Here is an 18242-nt window from a genome sequence, read left to right on the forward strand (position 1 = left end):
AGAAGTGTTACGCAACTTCTTCATTCGCACATTCAGAAACAGGTAGCCCGCAGTACCCTCTTTATGTCGTACCAACACACAATAGGCCCAACTATTGTAAACCTCCTAACAGCTTACGACCCACTCACATAGGAAATAGGGGGAAAAAATAACAAATGGTGATGTGCACAAGAAAAACTGAAATTTTTTCTAAAAAATAGACGACAACGAAAGTTAGCGATCTCTCAAGCACAACGGACTCCTAATCGCTCCATACCGCGCGCGACAACGTTAAGGTGAAGGCGTACAGACCCACTGCTTATTGTCCGTAATTTGAACCTTTCATCGTTAGTATGAATCATCGTTTTGTCGCAGAGCACCGGTCCACCACCCATTACCGCCTCCCTTAAGTTCTCATACAATCGAATGAAGAAATTCGGGTTCCAAAAGCACGGTTTCCAGGTCTCTACATTTACCTCCTGCTCCTCACCACCAGGTGGTGGCACAAACGCGACACCATAACCCGCCAGATCCTTCCTTCCATAGCCGTCTACAGACCACACTTGCATTGAAATCTTTGGCCAACCTTCAACACTGCCCATTGTGTAATGAACATCAATGGGGAAGCACCACGCAATGCCTCCACATGAATCGCTCTCCATGATGTGCGTGCAGCCACTTGTGTGACCCTCTACTACCCTCCAGTGCTCACCAGTAACAATCTCAAAAGCACAAAAATAAGACTTCCCACCAAAGTCTTCACCGAACGCTAAATCTCCAATAACATGAAGCTCTGCCATGCCCAGGAACACTAACAACCACAAAGAGTCTGAAGTCAAATATGCGTAAACGACCAAACGAACACTTCAAAAAAAAAACACGAAAGGAAAGAAGGAAAAAAGGTGAAAATACGCAATAAAGAAATGCACAGGAGACATACAAACGACTGCATGCGTTTATTATCTTCATTTGTCTCTCCTTTACGAGATTGAATTTGAGGGAGCCGGTATTTAAACAACTGCACGTTACCGCAGAATGTACACAACTGAATTTTCTGGATCACCCGCGCTGGCCACTGTAACGTTCCTCCGTCGCAACGACTCGTTTTCCAAACCAACAACTATCAAATCACCAAAAGGTAAACTTTTTAGCTAAATAAACACAATAACACGTCCGTACAATGATACGATGGTAAAGAGGGAGAGTAAATAACCCAAATACACATATACAAGGGGAAACCAAATAGATACAGGTAAAGAATTTTAAAAAAATTTAAAACATGAGCCACTTCAATCAAAAGGCTCCAGTAAAGAAGCGGTAGGAGCGGGAAATTGCTAAGCAATGGTTGCAGTATCGCCCTCTTCACCAAAAATGACAAGAGGGAACAGAGGTTCCGGATCCTCCACATCCAAAAACCTAAACGCCGTACCGAGGGAACGTCCATTAAGTGAGAAACTAAGTTCCTTGCAGTTAAAGTCAAGACAGACGGTAATTTGGGACCCGGAAGCGTATGAGCAACCGTACGGCACCCCGCTCGCATCATTCACGCTTGCAGCTATTGTTCCATTAGAGCGAAAGAGATAAGCTGGTGCCAAAGCGCGGCGTAGTCCGAAATATTTTGTTGTCACCCCGACAGCAAAAGTTTTGTCTGATGCGTTAGTTAATGAACGTGAAGCGCCGACACGAACATTAAAAAGCAATTTGCCCTCCGTTACTCCAACGGCTCCGAGAGCAAACATGGGAATTGTCACCACTGGAGGGCGGGTGCCCCGACGCCTCGTTTCTGCATTTATCAACTCCCGGGCTCTCGAAGCGTCACCTAAACAAATGTTTCCCCTATTCGACACAACGACATTGCCGCTCCGTACGGTGTCCCAGTAGTGCACAGGTTTTAGGAGCGAAGAATTTAACTCGAATTCAGGTGACTGAGGAGAGGACAACTCAAAGGGGGCCTCGCGGCTACCATGATAGGAAACAGAATTTGTAACAGATAAACCGCCGTCGCTTGATTGCTCCACGCTTTGATCCACCTGAGCACAACCCACCATGTTATCATCCTCATCTGTTAAAGTATTGACAGGTAATCCAAACTTTCTCACTGGTACACGTGAAAGGTTTGTTTCAGCCCCACTCGCTACATGCAGTGAAGGGGGTAAGTCAGTACAGGGGAAAAGATCACGAAGCTCTGCTTGGGGGGCCGCCCACTGACAGTCGGTCGAAAGACAACCGAGATGGCCACTGAATTCGGCAGAGAAACTGCCCCGTATAGGATTAATGGGTTTTTGCTCTTTACAACTGATCTCAGAATCAATTGATGGATCTAACGGTTCAAACTCGCAACTCCCTTGCTGAACGGTTAGTCCATGCGCATCATAAGACTTCTTCAGCACATCTGAATGCACCAGCCGAACACCGGTTTCCGCCTTCACGGTGCCTCTCATGACAGGTTCACGGGGCTTTGACTCTCCACCCCTTTCCGCTGAGGTTACTACCTTCCGGTGACGCTCCGGATATGAACCCCTAAATTGTGGAGCGCACATCCCACGTTCCTGCAAGGAAACAACCGTAGAGGGCAAGGGATTGCAAAGTCCATCGCTGCACACACCGAGGGAAGTGAGTATCTCCTGGTATAGTGAACTTGGAAATCGCTCGCGCGTGTGGATGTCATCCAAGTTTGGCGTTATGAGATATGTATCGCAGGAAGCATTCACATCGCCTTTATCACTTTCATTTGGAGCAGGATATTCAATGCTTTCCGATAAAGATAAGGTATATTGCGTGTCCCTGGCAGATTGGTATTCAGCAGGCCTACTGGACGTACCTCGGTGGTACCATTCCGTTTCTCCCTGCGACTCCCCTGCACCCGTCACCGGTGGCACCTCACCGTCGTCACATAAGTACATGTGAAACGAAACAGAGTCGTCGGAGCATTCACTATCTTTCCTCCCACTCTCACACACTTTTAAGGCACTACCTTTGAAAGGACCTCCCGCCACCACAACAAAAGCTTCATGCGCACTTCTGGGCTCGGCTCCTCCAAACACTGCTTCATCCAATAATAGCTGCACGGTGTCCACCAACTCTCGACGCGCAGAGTCCTGGTCATCCTCAGTATCAGACCTGATTGCATTCTCTTGGGAAATGAGTTGAGATACGGTACCATTTTCCGGAAGCGGCACTCCGTCATCAAGCGACGCAGTACCCAACTTTAGCGATTGGGAATCTGCACGCCGTGTTGACTGGCTCAACCCTTTTACGTCTAACCCAACAGACGGGCACCGGGGTGGTGGAGTAACTGTCACTTCAGCAACCACAGTGTTCAGGAGGGCCAAACGAGGTTCGATGGGAAGCGGCTCAGCGTCGAGCAACTTAAGACCTTCATCGTCGCAGCCTTGAGAGCGGTCAACTTCCATTGCAGCGCCACGGCGCTCATCCTTCATGGGAAATTCACTGGGGGGCGATATAACATCCTCAGTTATCTTTATTGCTCTAACATCACCGCGGCCACGACTCAAAGAAAAATCGTGGACAGCAGTAAAATCCTGCCGAATAGCTCTCACTTTGGATATGTACCTGCTTTCCGGTGCTTTGTTACGAGCATCTAAACTGACCTCATTATCACCACACTTCACAGGGAGAAAACCAGCCCTCCGGCTACTTCCATTTGCACTGCGTGAGAAAGGGGTCAGTTTGCAATAACATGTTTTCTGTTTACCTTCTTTCTTACAGTTACGGTTAATAATGCTATTAGAATGCCGACTCCGCGCAAACTTTGCCCTCATTTGATGACTCTGTCCAAACCCCTGGTCGCTCGACTCTGGTCTTTCTGCTGTTAATGGCATCGATGCGGCCCCTGATGCACGTCTTCCACCCATCTTAAGCGGAAGCGGGTCCTTTCCACCGAAGTTGGTGTCGCAGGGTAAACTACCCATTGTAACGCACCGCCAGCAATAACAACGATAATCACTACACTGCTAGCACGGAAACAATCGCTCTTGTAATTCCCTTCGGCCTCTCCTTTCCTTCTTTTTAACTTTCGTCAAAGTTTTTCAGCAATTTTGTGGGGTCTACAAAAGTGTAAACGTAAAGAAGGGAAAAAACAAACAGTACAAAGCACTCGGAATAATAGAGATTTAACACGTCGCGTAGCTTCCCCTCCAACGTTTAGTATTGTGTGGAAACGCAAACAAGTAGAAATGGAACGATGATATCAACGTTACTGCGTATAACTGCGTGTGGTCATTCAACAAGAACGATACGTCACGGCCCCTTTTTCTTTCTGTCAAAAATCCACAATCCACGTTGAGAGGCCTCCAGCTCTACACATTAACACCCGTACTAATGGGCGGGGGCGCCAGAAGTCCCTCCCGACGAGACATGCCCCGCACCTTTTGCTCAATCAGAGCTCGGGCTGGGTGTGTTGCCACCATCAACTCCACACCTTGATTGAGCGCCACGTTGAGTATCTGGCGGTTGGACGAGATAACAATAGCCCTGAGGGCATCACCAAGCCCAAACACAAGCAAATTGCGCTGCGACACTTTGCTCGTTGACGCCAACAACGAGACGTGAGTAATGGGGGAGTCACACAATTCTACGTATTGACTGCTCGCATGAACAACAGAACAGCACTGCAACAACGAAAGTGCGCGGCGTAACTCCCGTGGTCCAGCGATGGTCTCCAAGATCCACCGGAACTCCGCCAATGTAACATCAGCAACAATCCAATTGAGGCAGTTGTTCTGGTCCCCTATTTCCCGTCTCTTTGCTTGATCTTCGCGCATCCTCCGAACTACCACACTTTCGCTCAACGGCTCACGAGGTGACTCCCCATCAGCAGTTAAATCGACCAGCTTTTGGAGCCAAGAAACTTCAACGCTAACCACAGACGGATTGTCCACGGAGCACCGGCCGTTCTTTTGTATATGCCCCCGAAGCTCCTTCTCCATGACGTGTACATCGAGCCAGCGGCTGTATTGGTTGAGGATGGGTTCGATGTGTGAGCGCACGCACGGATCGCTTTTGTCGCGCCGCTGTTGCTCTGCCAAGACACGAAACCCACGAAGTGCTGCAACATTCGACTCCACCGACTCCGCAAAACACGCCTCTGAACAAAGAGCCACTAACGCCGTTGTGTCAAAACATACATACTTGGGTAACGATACACGTGGTGGAAGAAAATCATCACGCCTCCACAGAGCTTGAAGGGGTCCGCCAGCAGCTCTGACTTTCAGCTCTGCAATACTAACGGGGCGCGCGCCCATGCTGCGAACTGCATCCGCCATCGTGGCTGGAGGAATGCAGCTAAATAAAACAACGACTTCCGGTACTTGCATGAAGGGAAGTTTACTCTCTTTCGCAGCCAAGAGCAGACGAGTAATGGGGTTTTCCCACCCACTTTTGTTCGCCTCATTCTGCAGACTGTACGTCGAGGCCGCTCGCACCTTCACCCAACGCAAACCACCACACGAAACAAGGTCCACAGGCACCGTTTCCCACCCTCCACTGCTTACTGCGACTCGAAACGAAGCACATACCTTCGTCACATTCGGTTCGTTTTCCAGTGCCGTCACCAATGTTTCAAGATAACGCATATCAACCTGATGAGTGGCAGGATTATTCAGCGCATTTTCGGCGTGATGTTGGGGTGTCTCCTTCAAAAACTCCTCAACCATAAGCAACCCCTTCTCAATGCGATGCCGCAGCCGTGACAAGTTATTTACGGACGCGTATCGCTCACTATTGCCCTCCAGCCTGTCGCGAAGCTTTGTTAACTCCCTCAACAGCTTCTCGTGTGAAGAAACCCCGTCACTAACATCACTACTGCCGCAATGAGTTCGACTGATTGAAGTACTCCCACTGCTGCTGAAGTGGCCGCTGAGGTTCAACGATGTGTGATCGCCGTCAGCGCCAAAAGCATCCTCGTCAATTGACTGCCATTCATAAATATTCATATTGCTTACGATACAGTTCGCCTCTCGGTGTAGTATTATATGTGTGTGACCTGCAGACGCCTTTCAAACCCCAAAGTGAGAAAGCGGCACCCACACAAATTCAAAACTTCCCAACTTTGTGAAGTGTGAAGTGAAGGGATGATACTTTTAAAACGAAAACGGCAAGGGTGCAAAGGGCAAGTAAAACGGATAAGAAGTGTCTAATGGAAGTCAATCACCCTTTGTAATCGACCGCTGTGACGAAACTATTGGCACTGCGACCTTCAGAAACTCCCAGCTTTTAAAAGACTAATGGAGAAGCGACGTGACGGATGCTCCTGAAGCGCTCATCACCGCTCGTAGCGCCACCAGTTCAGTCGCTTCTCCACTGGTGACTCGCGCAACACCTCATATTCCCTCTGTGTAATATCCACCATGCGGTGATGCGTGTAATCCTTATCGTCAGCACAACGCCCCCATAATCCCACCCGTGCCGAAGGAACATTGTTAAAATTAATCGTCACTGTTGTAATACCACACTTCGTACACATGCGGTACCTACGCTCCCGGTCGAAATCATTTCGAATGTGCTTCTGATTTTCAAGCCTAAATATGTCTTTCATGCGTTTGTTTAATGTACAATTCGTTGGAGATCTGTTGAAGGAACCAAATTTTGTGAAGGAGTACAGCGACCCCGGCCCAAAAACTGTACTGCGCGACATCGTCACTTCACCTTGTCACAACTCGATTCGTCGACACCGCGACAAGCAGCAAATGAGTTACCGGAAAGCAACGCGAACAGCGAATCGCTACAGCATGCAGAAAGGTTAAAAAAAAACACACACAAAGAAGCTGCATAACAAAAAAGATGCGTACAAATGTGCAGGAAATCGAAAGCAATCACCAAAACAAAAGAAATACACCGAAGAAATAACGGTAAGGGAATAATAATAATAATAGTGGTAAAGGAACAGACACGGAAAGACCAAACCATAACATTCTGTTTCAGTTTACCCTCCCCCATTCACGGTACAGCGCGGTCGTACGGTAACACATCACGATGACCTTTTATGACTCTCTTTCGTGTTTTTCTTTCACCACTGCGGCTCGCCTCTTCAAATCAATAAATCCCCGCCTCACTGCTCACCTTCAGCGTAAGCCCAACTAAAGAACAACCATAAAATTGGGACGGAGGAAATTACGACTGGCGAAATGTAAAACAGAAAAAAAAAAGTGCTTTGAGGACACCTCCATGGCGAGGCGCGGACGCTGATGGGTACGGCCCAACGTTGTTAATTCCATGTTGCACTGACGCTTACAAATCAAAGCATCATATCTCTTTTCTTTAAACGTTTAGACGACTTCTTTTCCTTCTCGCGTTCAGCATCTCTCGCAGCCTTCTTAGCCATACGCTCTTTCGCCTTGCGATTTAGTCGCACGTTTTGCTTCAACCGTCGCTGTACGATTTGCTGCACTTCAGGATTCTCCTCCATCCACTCGTCCGCAAAAGACTTCAGTCGTCGTCGCTTGTTTCTTCCAGTTCCTGCAAAGTACCCAAATTCGACAAAACCACTTGTTCCTGTGTTATTTTTGGGAGTTTTGTGCTTCAGCTCCGGGTTAATTAAGTTTCGGTACTTCAGCAGCTCAAGTTCTTGCCGTTCTTCCGCACCCAGTTTCGACTTTTTCATACCGTACCACTGAGTTAAAGTTGAGGCACTTTCTTTGCGTTCCTTTCGAATGGCCTTCTTTCGCTGCTTAACTCCTTCAACAGCATTCATGTCACTAAAAAACTTTGGCGAGGTGGTCACAGCCTTCTCCATCATGGAGTCAATAGATTTAGACGTCATCCCACCACTTTTTGTAAACTACAAAACCAAACAAGAAAACAAAATAAACGAAAAGGGGGTAGGGAAGGGAATCGTAACAACTAAACACAGCAATAATGAAGAATGGCCAAAGAACTCCCAAACGGGGGGATGAGGAAGGTGGAAAAAAAGCTACGGTAAAAAAAAAATAATAATAATAACGTTGTGTGGAACCAACCATTGAAACACACCAACCGGTGGTTGAACAAATTTTGGATTTGCTTATCAGTAAACCACCTCCGCAACTAATACTTCACCACTGCTGGCATCATTTCCTCCTCTCCCGGTACCTTCCGCCCCCCCCCCCAATAAACAAAAGAGAAGAGGTTGGAGAGAGGTAACGTAAAGATAAACTGCAAAGAAGATCCATGGAGAGTTATTTGCTCAGAGCACCAAGAAAAAAAGAAAAGGAAAAGGAGCGCAAAGAAAATCAAAGCAATGGAACAAATTCTCTCATAGAACACCACATTTATTACCTCACCAAAACTGCTACTCGAGAAGGTGATGGTAACCACCACACACAACAGAAAGCGGGTTCATTGCCACTCTCCTTCACCTTTCAAAATTCTTTGGATTGCTGTAATTTGTGCATCACAGTTTGCGCACCACGCCTCAAGTTTCTCCCGCATTTTTCCAATTTCCGACGGCCGAACGTCCCTGGGGGCCCAATCCTTCAACAGAAATAAATCCTGTCGTTGGTCGATACATCCCTCAATAAGTCCCTCAGACATCATCTCAAGCAAAAGCACTTCCACTTCAACATCGCCGCTTCCCCCAACGATCTCTCGTATATTTTTAAGGGAAATTACGTCGCCTCTACAAAGTGATAAAACGGACAACTTGCGCATCTTCTCATATATGGAGGAGGGCAGACGTTTCTGCACATCTGCGGGAAGTGCACACAACTCTGCGGTATTGCCGTAGCATAAAACTTCCAGCAACTGCGGTACCCAAGCAAATGATGGGTTTGTAGCGAGTGCCATCACGGAGGGGATATGCAACAGCACACCATAAAAAAAAATATGGGGAGCCTCAACTGCCTCCATAATCAAACAAACTCTGTCGGAGTCATTCGTGGAGGCTGCGACCAAATGCGCGTACTCCTCAATGCTGCGACGCGCTAAAGCCTCAGAAATTCCTTGTGTCATCTACCGTGGGATATAGTAATAAAAATATGGACCCCCGATGCGGCGTGTACCCTAGTCGAAACTCCCTTGGGTACCTGCTCATGTGACGAAAGGAAAAAGCCATTTTGAATGAATGGTAAAAAGATAAATAAAATAAAATAGGAATAAACATAAAGATACGAAGACACTCCAAGGACATTCCCGTCTACACCACCCCACTTTCCTTCACCTTGAGTGATATCAGTGGCAGGCACACATGGTAATAATATAAGCCCCTCTCATACCTTTGGTATATATCTCTTTGCAGTGCATACAACCATGTCTTGTAAGTAACTTCTCATCCCACCAATTTCACTCTTCCAACAAGAAAAGGAAAACCAAAGAAGTAAATAATCCTCACGCACGCCATTAGTTACGCGGGACGCCACTTTTGTCTTCGCAACTTTTCTTTGCATGTGAGATACGCTCCTGTGGGTCGTTTTCCTTTCGCGCTCCCTCCTGCAGTTTCGACCAGAGATTAGAAACATCTCTTTTTACTTCCGCATAAGCGGCACTCAACCACAAACTGTGTCTCTTTACTGCATGACGCTCCATGTGTGCGGTCCTTTGCGCTACTTGTCTAATTAATGGGGATTCCGCCCCCTTCTCCACAGCAAGTGAGTAAACCAAACGCTTAACAAAATTCATTGTCTCTCCCAATATAATATATATATATATTATATTTATATATGCGACCACAGGGACGCAAAAGTGGAGGGTGAAAAAGAACGAAAGGTGAATGACTCACTTGTGTAGACTTGAATAGCGGTGAGTCTCCAAAAAAACTGTACCCAGAAAAGGGTCTTAAACTAGCACACCGGAGAAAAGATAATTTAAAAGGGGAAACAAAGAAAAGAACACACATGCGCGGACGATCACCAAACAGTAGTTTGCGACAACGGGCCGAAAACTTACTACCTAATAAACAGCATCCTGAGGAGAAATTGCGCCCCAACGGGTGCGATAAGTTAAAGGGACCGAAAGGTGAGAAGAAAAAGAAAAAGTAAAAGCGGTACAACTCGAGATAACACCAACCACCCCGTATGTCACACCCCCGCATCAACCGCAGCCACTAACATATGTCACGTATCGCTAGTTTCCGTAACATTTGACCTTCTTCTTGTCCTCCATTTTGTAAATTGCATCCTTGGGTATGTTATATTTCCCGGGTAGCATCTCGACCAGCTGCTCGACCACATTTCCCTGAATGTCAATCATGCTTTGCTTTAACTCTTCAGAAGTTGTGACACCAGCACCGCAAGAAAACATCTTTTTCCACTCCCTCGAAAGGTCTTTCAGGTTTAAACCGAACAAGTCCATACCCTTCACCGTTGTCGTCATCTTCTTATTTTTACGCTGTGAAACCTCAATAAGAACAATACGCTCAATACCTTTCTTATTTCCGCTTCCTTTTACAAGGCGCTCAAGCCGTTCCCGCTCCGTCAGCACCCGCCTCTTCCGACCCCGTTCCTCAGCCTCTGCGAGTTCCTTGGCATGCTCAAGCAACCACGGGCGACATTGTTCATACATCCCACTGAACTCACACATTTCTGCTGGAAATGTGCAAATGGGGCAGTAAAGCACATCCACTGGTTCGTATCGCGTGACAGTCATTCCCTCAGTAAGTTTCTGTGCAAGTGCCTCCTCCTCTCCTCCAGAAGGGAGCAGTGCTTCTTCTTTATTATTATTTACTCTCTCTTGATCAGCAGCAGCTTTCTCCTCGGCAGCATTCGGCTCCTGACCATTTCCCTTATTTTTTTTCCCACCCTTTCCACCCTGAGTTTTGTTGAGTTTATTCCCACGGTATTCTTTTTTCTTAGGAGCCGGATCCTCCGCATTGGGCGCGTCTTCCGCTTCGTCACGTGACTGGTCCTGTTCCACCTGAGGCGCTTGCTGTTGTTCTTCCTCATCTAATGCATCTTCTTCCGACTCATGGTGCAGCGCTGCTTTGCTCTTTTTCTTATTGCGTCCCATCGCTATGTTACTGAACCGTCCACTGGAATCCTTGCGAAACCGGTGATTTCCTTCACTCGGTTGAAGTCTCCTTTGTTTCCTAAAATTGAAGAACCGAGTTAATAAAGTATAAGAAAATGTGAAGAAGCAGAGGAAAGAGAAGTTACGTTTTTCCTTTCCTTTCCTTGTTATTTCCCCCCCCCTCCCCTTAAAGGAAACCACAACCATTTGAACAGGTACCACATGTTGATCATCATACTCATCATCATTATAGCAATATCAACTTGAGGACGGTCGAAGGCGAAATAACATTTGAAAGGGAAATGTAGTATGACATGTTATGAAAATGTGGAAAATTGATAAAGATGTTAGTAGTAATAATAATAGAATGAAATGAAGGGGATCAATGGCATGACATCTTTACCCGAACCTCACTGCGGATAGCGGCCAAAACATCACAAATTTCCCTCATCAATTTCACAACCGCCCTGCGCATAAAATTTAATGCACATACCTCCCACAGCATCAACTGCGAGAGAAAAATATAAAGAAAAGATGAAATAAAGAAAAAAGATACTGTAGCTACAATGACAATGACATGTCAGCGGCTACCCTCACGCGCAGATTCACATTCTCACCCGCATGTATACTTATGCATTTGTACACACATATACTCAGTAAAAAAAAAAAAGTAAGTACCCCACCTCAGCAAGCACACACACGCACATACCACCAAACACAACTTCAGCAACACGAACTAAAAAAAAAAAAAGATACACGTCGCCATCACCCAAGAAAACAATATAATAGAAAGATGTCAACCGGTTGCAACACGACAGGTGAGCCTGCAGAGATATTTTACACCCTGTGTTATTGCCCGAATAGTGGTTGAATGAGAATGATTTACAAAAAAAAAATTAAAGGTCCAAAGAAACGTTCAAAGTATAGAGGAGAGCTTCGTACCCAAAAAGAGGCATAACAGTGCCAATAATGCCTCCAATAATATATGCATATATACGTGTGAAGCAGGCTATGCAAACGCCGAGGTGAGCATAACCAACAACTTCTTGTAATCCCACTTTGCTTCATTGCTTTCCCTCACCCCCCCCTTTAAATAGTCAACTATTTACTGGTGACGGGATAAGGCCCTGGTGAAGGAGACGCTCTCGCTCCCCGTACCAGTGGAGGAAGTAATGAAGCAGACACTGTATCAACATCTGCAAACCCGTGTGAAGGTCTTGAACCTCGCATTTGACCATCCAACTCTCTTTCACCAGATGCAGTTGCATTTGGTGAACCTCGCCTCACCGTGGTTGCATGAGGCACTCCCGCACTTGCAATATGTTCACCAGCATTCGCGGCGTATCCCTTATAATCTTTCTGAGACACTAGTGGGGATCGGGTGGGTTCCTCACGTGCCGCCGAGATTTGCAAAGCCCTTTCACTCAAAGCCGGCACAACTGGACGGCCCTTGCTTAGTCCATTCCCCTCCATGTTATGCTCAACTGGCGCTCTCGGGTTTGTTTGCATTTTCTCCGGCAGCGGTCGGTTTGCCGCTCCTGATGTCATTGTATCATCATTTGGGGCTGTGTTTTTCTTCCCGTAAGGACCCTCTCTCCCCCGTTCCTTAGTAAACGAATGAAGTGGCGCCTCTGATTCGGCTGGCAACACATACACCGCGTTTTCACCGCATTTTGTGGGGTCGTCTAAGCTCTTCCGCAATAACCGTATGACAGTCTTCTTTGGATTGCCGGCACCATCCTTCCCAGCGTTCTTCTCGACAGCTGCCCTGGCAGCCGTCAGTGCCTTTTCCACACGGGGCATTAACAGTTGGACGTCTGTTTTAATATCCGTTAGGGCCCCGCGGAACTCATCACTGCTATCCTTAACGATGTCGAGAGTGCTGTTGAGAAGCTCCTTGCGAGTGTGCCCAATCAAAGCAATCATCTCCTCTTTCGATGTGCCTAACCGTTTCTGTAGGTCACGAAGTTCAGTCCAAACAGTATTAAGTTCCCCAGCAGCGTCGAACGGAACGAGGGCACTGCTTTCGGTGCTGACCCTCGCAAGTTCAGTGGAAACAGTACCTGCTGATTGTTTTTCCGTGCGGCGCTCGAGTAGTCTCCCCTTCTCCGCCAGCAACGCCACCTCTTTCCGCACAGCATTGTCGAGCACTTCAATCTGATTCTGTATAGCCTGAAATTCGCGCTGTGAAGTGAACGTCTCCCTCACTTCACACCACAATTTGTTGAGTGCGGCAGTCACCGCCGCGTGCATCTCCGAACGATAAGTCGTCAGCGGCCTCAACCGTTCCAGTAAATCACTATGGGTTGCACGTACCGTCGCCTCCATAACAGACTGCAGTTGCATCACACTGCGCTCAGCCAGCACCGAGAAGCTCCGCAACTCCTCCTGTAACCGCCGTCTCTCATCCTGCTCGGTTGCCAGCGAGCATTTAATCCTTGAAATGTCATCGCGTATCCCCTCTATTGAAGCGAGTCTTGTTTGAACGTTCCGCTCAATGTTATCCGTGGTGCGGTGGAGCTCACCAGCAACCTCCTCTACGCGGGCATTCACTTGGCCCAAGCTCCTCTGAAGAGTAGTTTCCACAACCGACTGTTTTCCACGAAGGCCCTGGCATTCGTCTTGCAGCTTTCCGGCGAGGTCAGTGAGGCTTGCTCTCCAGTTGGTATCTACTGTTTCTAACTGCTGACGATGAGATGACAGCTCAGTGAGAAGTTGTTGTTGCATTGCCCTTGAAGCCACTTCCTCCGACTGCAGGCGCGCAGAGAGCGTAGCGATATCCGTGTTCACAGTACTATGCAATGATTGAAGCCCATCCCTCAAATTTGTGTCAACCGAACTGATTGTCTGCCTATCTGCAGAAATCTCGCGAGCTAACGTCCCTTGCAGGGTATTCAACCCATCCTGAAGCTTTTGATCAAGCGCCGCCAATGCTGCACTGGATGATTGATTGTAAGATTGCAATTGCATCTTGAAACTATCAGACAACTTAACGACTTCATTGGAAAACATTCCCCTTAACTCATCTAAAGCACTTCGTACGGATGCCTCTAATTTCTCAACACGCTGCCGGGTTTGCAGCAGTTCTCCACTAAATGTATGTTGCACGGAAGCCAGTTCCCCCTGTATGGTTTGATCGGTAGACCTCAAGCAGTCCAACTGTGATTTTATGCCACTCTCTAGATTCCGTACGGAGGAGGTAAGTGATGTTTCCACAGTTTGCAACCGCTGATAACAGGCCAATATATCACAATTCACCTTTTGCTCCACAGTGCTAGCTATGGATTTAACAGACTCCTCTAAAAGCCGCACGGTGGCGCCCTGCCTTTGAAGATCATTGTTGACTGTCTCTAACCTCACATTACACGCGTCCGCCACTCTATCCAACTTAAGCGCCAAACCATCACTGCGTGTGGCGCCTTCATTACGGTGCCGTCCCTCACTTGCTACCACGAATTCCTCTATTCCCTTAACACGTTGAAGAACCATAGCCATGGTGGATTCACTCCTACGCAGGAGTTCCTCCATGGAGGCCACTCGGCCGCTTAAAGATTGATATGCGTCCATTGGGCTTAAAAGTGTTCACACTTCTCCTCTCACTCAAGTATACGTGTTTCTGACAGAAGGCAAATGTCCAACTACCTCTTGTGTAATCATTGGCAAATAAGAAACCAAGTTTATTTGTTTTTTTTTTCATTGCAACGATGAACAGACATCAACCAAAAAATAAAAAAGAGGTAGGGCAGTGTAAAGTCATTGGCGTCGGAGTGAATAACATATATATATATATATATATATATATACTACTACTACTACAAGCCATATGTTGTTCCTCATTAAGCGCACAGTTATTACCGATATTAGATAGTAGAGAACACTACCCTTCCTAAAAGGAAGAAGTTGTGCAGGGGGGGGAGCGGACGGAAAAAAAAACTGAGTAATAGAGACGCCTAGTGTCTGGTACTTCACTTTAGAACGCCCGCTTTATCACAAAATTAAAATGTGTATTTATACACTTATTTAGCCGCCCCATGCTGCTCACTCGACAACAATCCCATTCCTCTCATCACGTCCCTCCCATTGTCACAACGTCCACACTACTACACATCCATAACCATCGGTGGTTGGCTTTCTTAGCAACACCGGTTCCACTTCAGGGTAGCCGCTTGCACATTTACAGGGTTTCTTTTTTTAAAAAAAAAAAAGAAAGTAGTCGGCGACACCTCAAGTCTTCTCACGGCGCTGCATTTTTGCTGGTGGCCTCGCAGCTGATGCCAGGCTGTGAACAAATGGCGGCTGACTGGTAAGTTCCGGAGGGACCAAAGAACGCGTTACGTAATCAATGTAATATGTCCTTCTCAGCATATCATGGACACGGTGAGTGTGGCGCTGCGTGTAAGCCAGTAACGCTTCAAGCACTTTAGAAATGGCAGGCATTTCTGCAAGCGTGGAAAAGTGGAAAGCCCTCAAAACAGTGTGTATGACAAGACTAGCAACCCCACAGTGCCTGGCATTGGTGATCCATTCTCGAGTAAATTGCAGCAACCGCACCAACTGTTCCTCATTCAAGGCAGGAAGTACTACTTTACATAGTGATTCTTCACAACCCTTCGCATCCTTAATGGACCACCGCAGCACCACTTGACGTAGATTACGCGGATGGTTTAGTTTCAGTGCAAGCATGAAAGCTTCCACGTATTCACCCTTACGCAACGCATTGGCCAATTCTTGTTCCTTCAATATTACGTCCCGCCGCTCATGTCGCACACGTTCCGCCTCCTCTGCCGTATAATCTTCCGTCGCTATGAGCACACCATCGGCGGAACCAGAGATAAAAGTTATATTTCCACCTTCAGGCTCAGAAACACAAAGCGCCCAAATCTTCTCTTCATGCGTCTCCCCCGACCACACAACCTCCGCCACTGAAATCGCCCACACACGCAAAACTCCCTCGGCGTTGCCCGTCACGAGTTGTGTCCCACCGTTGAAAAAAGAAAGCTGAAGCACCGGTATTCGATCCACCTGTAAGGCCTTGACGCACGTCAATGAAACCAATGACCATAAGCGAACACTCCCATCATTAGACGCGGATGCTAATACACGATCAGTGGGCGAAAATGCCAGCGATGACACGGCGCGACGGTGGCCCTTCAGTGAAGCATCGCGAAAGAGTTTCTTCCCAGAAACGGTCCACAAGTTAACATTCTTATCCTTTCCTGCCGTTGCAACGTATTGGTCATTGGGAGCCACAGCCAAGGTATGAATGGAACCTTCATGTGCTGAATTGATACCAGCACGGTGAGTGAAAGTAATGGGGAGCGTTTCCTCTGATGAGCTCTTCCGCTTTGTAACAAGGGGCAGTACGTGCGTCCCCACATCCCAAAGGCATAAATTCTCATCCGTGCCGACGGAGAATAGTAAAAAGTAGCTATCGGACTGCTTTGCATTAAAGGATATAAAAGTAATGTCCGCATTGTGGCCCTTCTCACCTATTGCAATGGTGCTCCACGTCTCTGTCGACCAAAACCGAACCGTACAGTCCTTCCCCGCGGTCGCAATCAAGCACGTATCAACAGAAACAGCGCATGTTAATACGATATCACTATGACCTGACAGACACACAGATGAAAGGCAACCTTGAGAAGGGTAGCAACGTAAATCCTTGCTGTTCGTGACCACCACTCGATGAATGGGAGAATGAGGTGGAAATAGCTTCACGTCAAGAACCTGATCCAAAAAGCCCACCAGGGTGACGTCCGGAACGTAAGTTGCCTTTTCTGGGTGTGGCACCAAAAGTGAAATGTTAAAGGAAGCGTCTGCAGTGTACAACCGTGATGGGTTGTCATCTTCCACTACACCATGAAGTAAACCCACTTCATGCGTCCCTCTGGGTTTGTTTGCCACAACGAGACTACGGACTGCTAATTCACCATCGGATTCCTCGACATCACTACCAACTTTACGCCGCCTCCGGGAAAGTTGTAATGGTTCCGTTACACTAACGTTATATGTCGATATAACTCCATCCATTGCACCAATATGAAGCCGAAAGGCTGACTCGAATAACGCAGAAGAAACATGCTCCTTTACTACAACGGCACGCAGTTCCTCCAATCCGGTTTTCGTCATCTTGTTAATGACAACTTTTCGGTCCCTTCCAACGGAAAGGAGGTGTTTGTTGTCTGCCGTAAGACAAATTGCTTCAACAGCTGCCACATGAGGCCGAGCATGGGCAACTAATGTTTTTTCGACAAAGTCAAACACAGCAACGTGCCCTTCAAAGCTCCCAACACAAATAAACTCCTTTGCAGAGTTCACGTAGAAGGAATGTGCAAGACATGCTGAAGGAGAGTGCAAATTGTGTGTGAGGTAATGTTGAAACACATCCCACACCTTCACCCCTCCGTCTGTTGAGCCCGAGACGAGATGAGACCCATCAAAAGTGAACTGCACGACAGAAATTGCCTGCTGCGATGCCGTCCAAGACCGAAGCGGTGAGAGTGTGCAGATGAGATTTGTATCACTCACAGCCTTTGTAACTGAAGACGATATTATTCGCTGATCTCCTCCATCACCTCCCTCCTTCGTCTCGCCCACCTCAACCAAATTGGGGTAGGCGCCTTCAACTCGTAAAACATAAATTTGCAGAGAACGTGTTCCCACAGCAATGTAACTTCCACAAGGAACTGCAGCATCAACTACTTTCGTATCTTCCCCATCCCTCACCTCATCGCGCTTCGTTTTCCTACTTTTCCCGTCGGCAACAGAACCGTGAGAGTGTTTGGTAGTAGCGGATGGTTTTGCAATGGGAGCTACCGTGACGGCATCAATGCGAAGAATCACGTCTTCTACAGGTAATGTATACGACGCCAACCGTTCGCCGTCACTTGCGCGTAACACATTAATTGTATCACCACATGCCGCCACGAGACACTCCACCCCATTCAAACACGGGGAATGCAATGAAGAGGAAATTTGAGAATTTGGAAGCAGCAACAGAGACGCGATGTTCCCACCGCTGTATAGTGGCACCTGCGACCACTGAGTACGGAAGCAGTTCTTTCCTTCCATTGCTTGCGGGATTCACAAGGTGATACAATTTGCTTTGTATAATATCCAATTAACCCACCTTCCTTTAAACAACCTCGCTCGTATTTAGAAAAATAAAAAAAAAGAAAAAACTGCTCGGCATTCAAAAAAAAAAAAAGCACAGCCCCAATGATTTACGGTAAAAATAGAGAAAACATAAAATAAACGGAGGATGAGAAAAAGAAGAAGAGGAATAGTTATGCACACAAGGACGGTAACAAGGGGTAACCAAGGAA

At 47.2% G+C, this 18242-nt stretch overlaps 9 protein-coding genes across 9 annotated transcripts, besides 3 other annotated features; all 9 read right to left on the reverse strand.

Moving 5' to 3' along the window:
* Positions 1-224: 224 nt before the first annotated feature.
* On the reverse strand, positions 225-779 carry Tb11.03.0750 (hypothetical protein, conserved; the record flags this gene model as incomplete). Its single annotated transcript, XM_823037.1, has 1 exon — positions 225-779. One exon carries the CDS (start codon positions 777-779, stop codon positions 225-227), a length of 555 nt encoding a protein of 184 aa, XP_828130.1.
* Positions 780-1313: 534 nt separating this feature from the next.
* Positions 1314-3911, reverse strand: Tb11.03.0740 (hypothetical protein, conserved; the record flags this gene model as incomplete). The annotated part of the gene is made up of 1 exon (XM_823038.1): positions 1314-3911. The coding sequence occupies one exon, from the start codon at positions 3909-3911 to the stop codon at positions 1314-1316; it is 2598 nt and encodes an 865-aa protein (XP_828131.1).
* A 387-nt stretch (positions 3912-4298) lies between these two features.
* Tb11.03.0730 (hypothetical protein, conserved) lies at positions 4299-5933 on the reverse strand (the record flags this gene model as incomplete). The annotated part of the gene is made up of 1 exon (XM_823039.1): positions 4299-5933. One exon carries the CDS (start codon positions 5931-5933, stop codon positions 4299-4301), a length of 1635 nt encoding a protein of 544 aa, XP_828132.1.
* A 329-nt stretch (positions 5934-6262) lies between these two features.
* Positions 6263-6634, reverse strand: Tb11.03.0725 (hypothetical protein, conserved; the record flags this gene model as incomplete). Its single annotated transcript, XM_823040.1, has 1 exon — positions 6263-6634. One exon carries the CDS (start codon positions 6632-6634, stop codon positions 6263-6265), a length of 372 nt encoding a protein of 123 aa, XP_828133.1.
* Positions 6635-7234: 600 nt separating this feature from the next.
* Tb11.03.0720 (hypothetical protein, conserved) lies at positions 7235-7759 on the reverse strand (the record flags this gene model as incomplete). Its single annotated transcript, XM_823041.1, has 1 exon — positions 7235-7759. One exon carries the CDS (start codon positions 7757-7759, stop codon positions 7235-7237), a length of 525 nt encoding a protein of 174 aa, XP_828134.1.
* Positions 7760-7915: 156 nt separating this feature from the next.
* Positions 7916-7938: a sequence feature (AT_rich).
* A 375-nt stretch (positions 7939-8313) lies between these two features.
* On the reverse strand, positions 8314-8925 carry Tb11.03.0710 (hypothetical protein, conserved; the record flags this gene model as incomplete). The annotated part of the gene is made up of 1 exon (XM_823042.1): positions 8314-8925. The coding sequence occupies one exon, from the start codon at positions 8923-8925 to the stop codon at positions 8314-8316; it is 612 nt and encodes a 203-aa protein (XP_828135.1).
* A 676-nt stretch (positions 8926-9601) lies between these two features.
* Positions 9602-9634: a sequence feature (AT_rich).
* A 401-nt stretch (positions 9635-10035) lies between these two features.
* Tb11.03.0700 (hypothetical protein, conserved) lies at positions 10036-11124 on the reverse strand (the record flags this gene model as incomplete). Its single annotated transcript, XM_823043.1, has 1 exon — positions 10036-11124. The coding sequence occupies one exon, from the start codon at positions 11122-11124 to the stop codon at positions 10036-10038; it is 1089 nt and encodes a 362-aa protein (XP_828136.1).
* Positions 11125-12018: 894 nt separating this feature from the next.
* Positions 12019-14484, reverse strand: Tb11.03.0690 (hypothetical protein, conserved; the record flags this gene model as incomplete). The annotated part of the gene is made up of 1 exon (XM_823044.1): positions 12019-14484. The coding sequence occupies one exon, from the start codon at positions 14482-14484 to the stop codon at positions 12019-12021; it is 2466 nt and encodes an 821-aa protein (XP_828137.1).
* Positions 14485-14693: 209 nt separating this feature from the next.
* Positions 14694-14720: a microsatellite.
* Positions 14721-15141: 421 nt separating this feature from the next.
* Positions 15142-17988, reverse strand: Tb11.03.0680 (hypothetical protein, conserved; the record flags this gene model as incomplete). The annotated part of the gene is made up of 1 exon (XM_823045.1): positions 15142-17988. The coding sequence occupies one exon, from the start codon at positions 17986-17988 to the stop codon at positions 15142-15144; it is 2847 nt and encodes a 948-aa protein (XP_828138.1).
* Between the last annotated feature and the right edge of the window lie 254 nt (positions 17989-18242).

Source organism: Trypanosoma brucei (assembly GCF_000002445.2).
Source record: "Trypanosoma brucei brucei TREU927 chromosome 11 chr11_scaffold01 genomic scaffold, whole genome shotgun sequence".
NCBI lineage: Eukaryota > Euglenozoa > Kinetoplastea > Trypanosomatida > Trypanosomatidae > Trypanosoma > Trypanosoma brucei.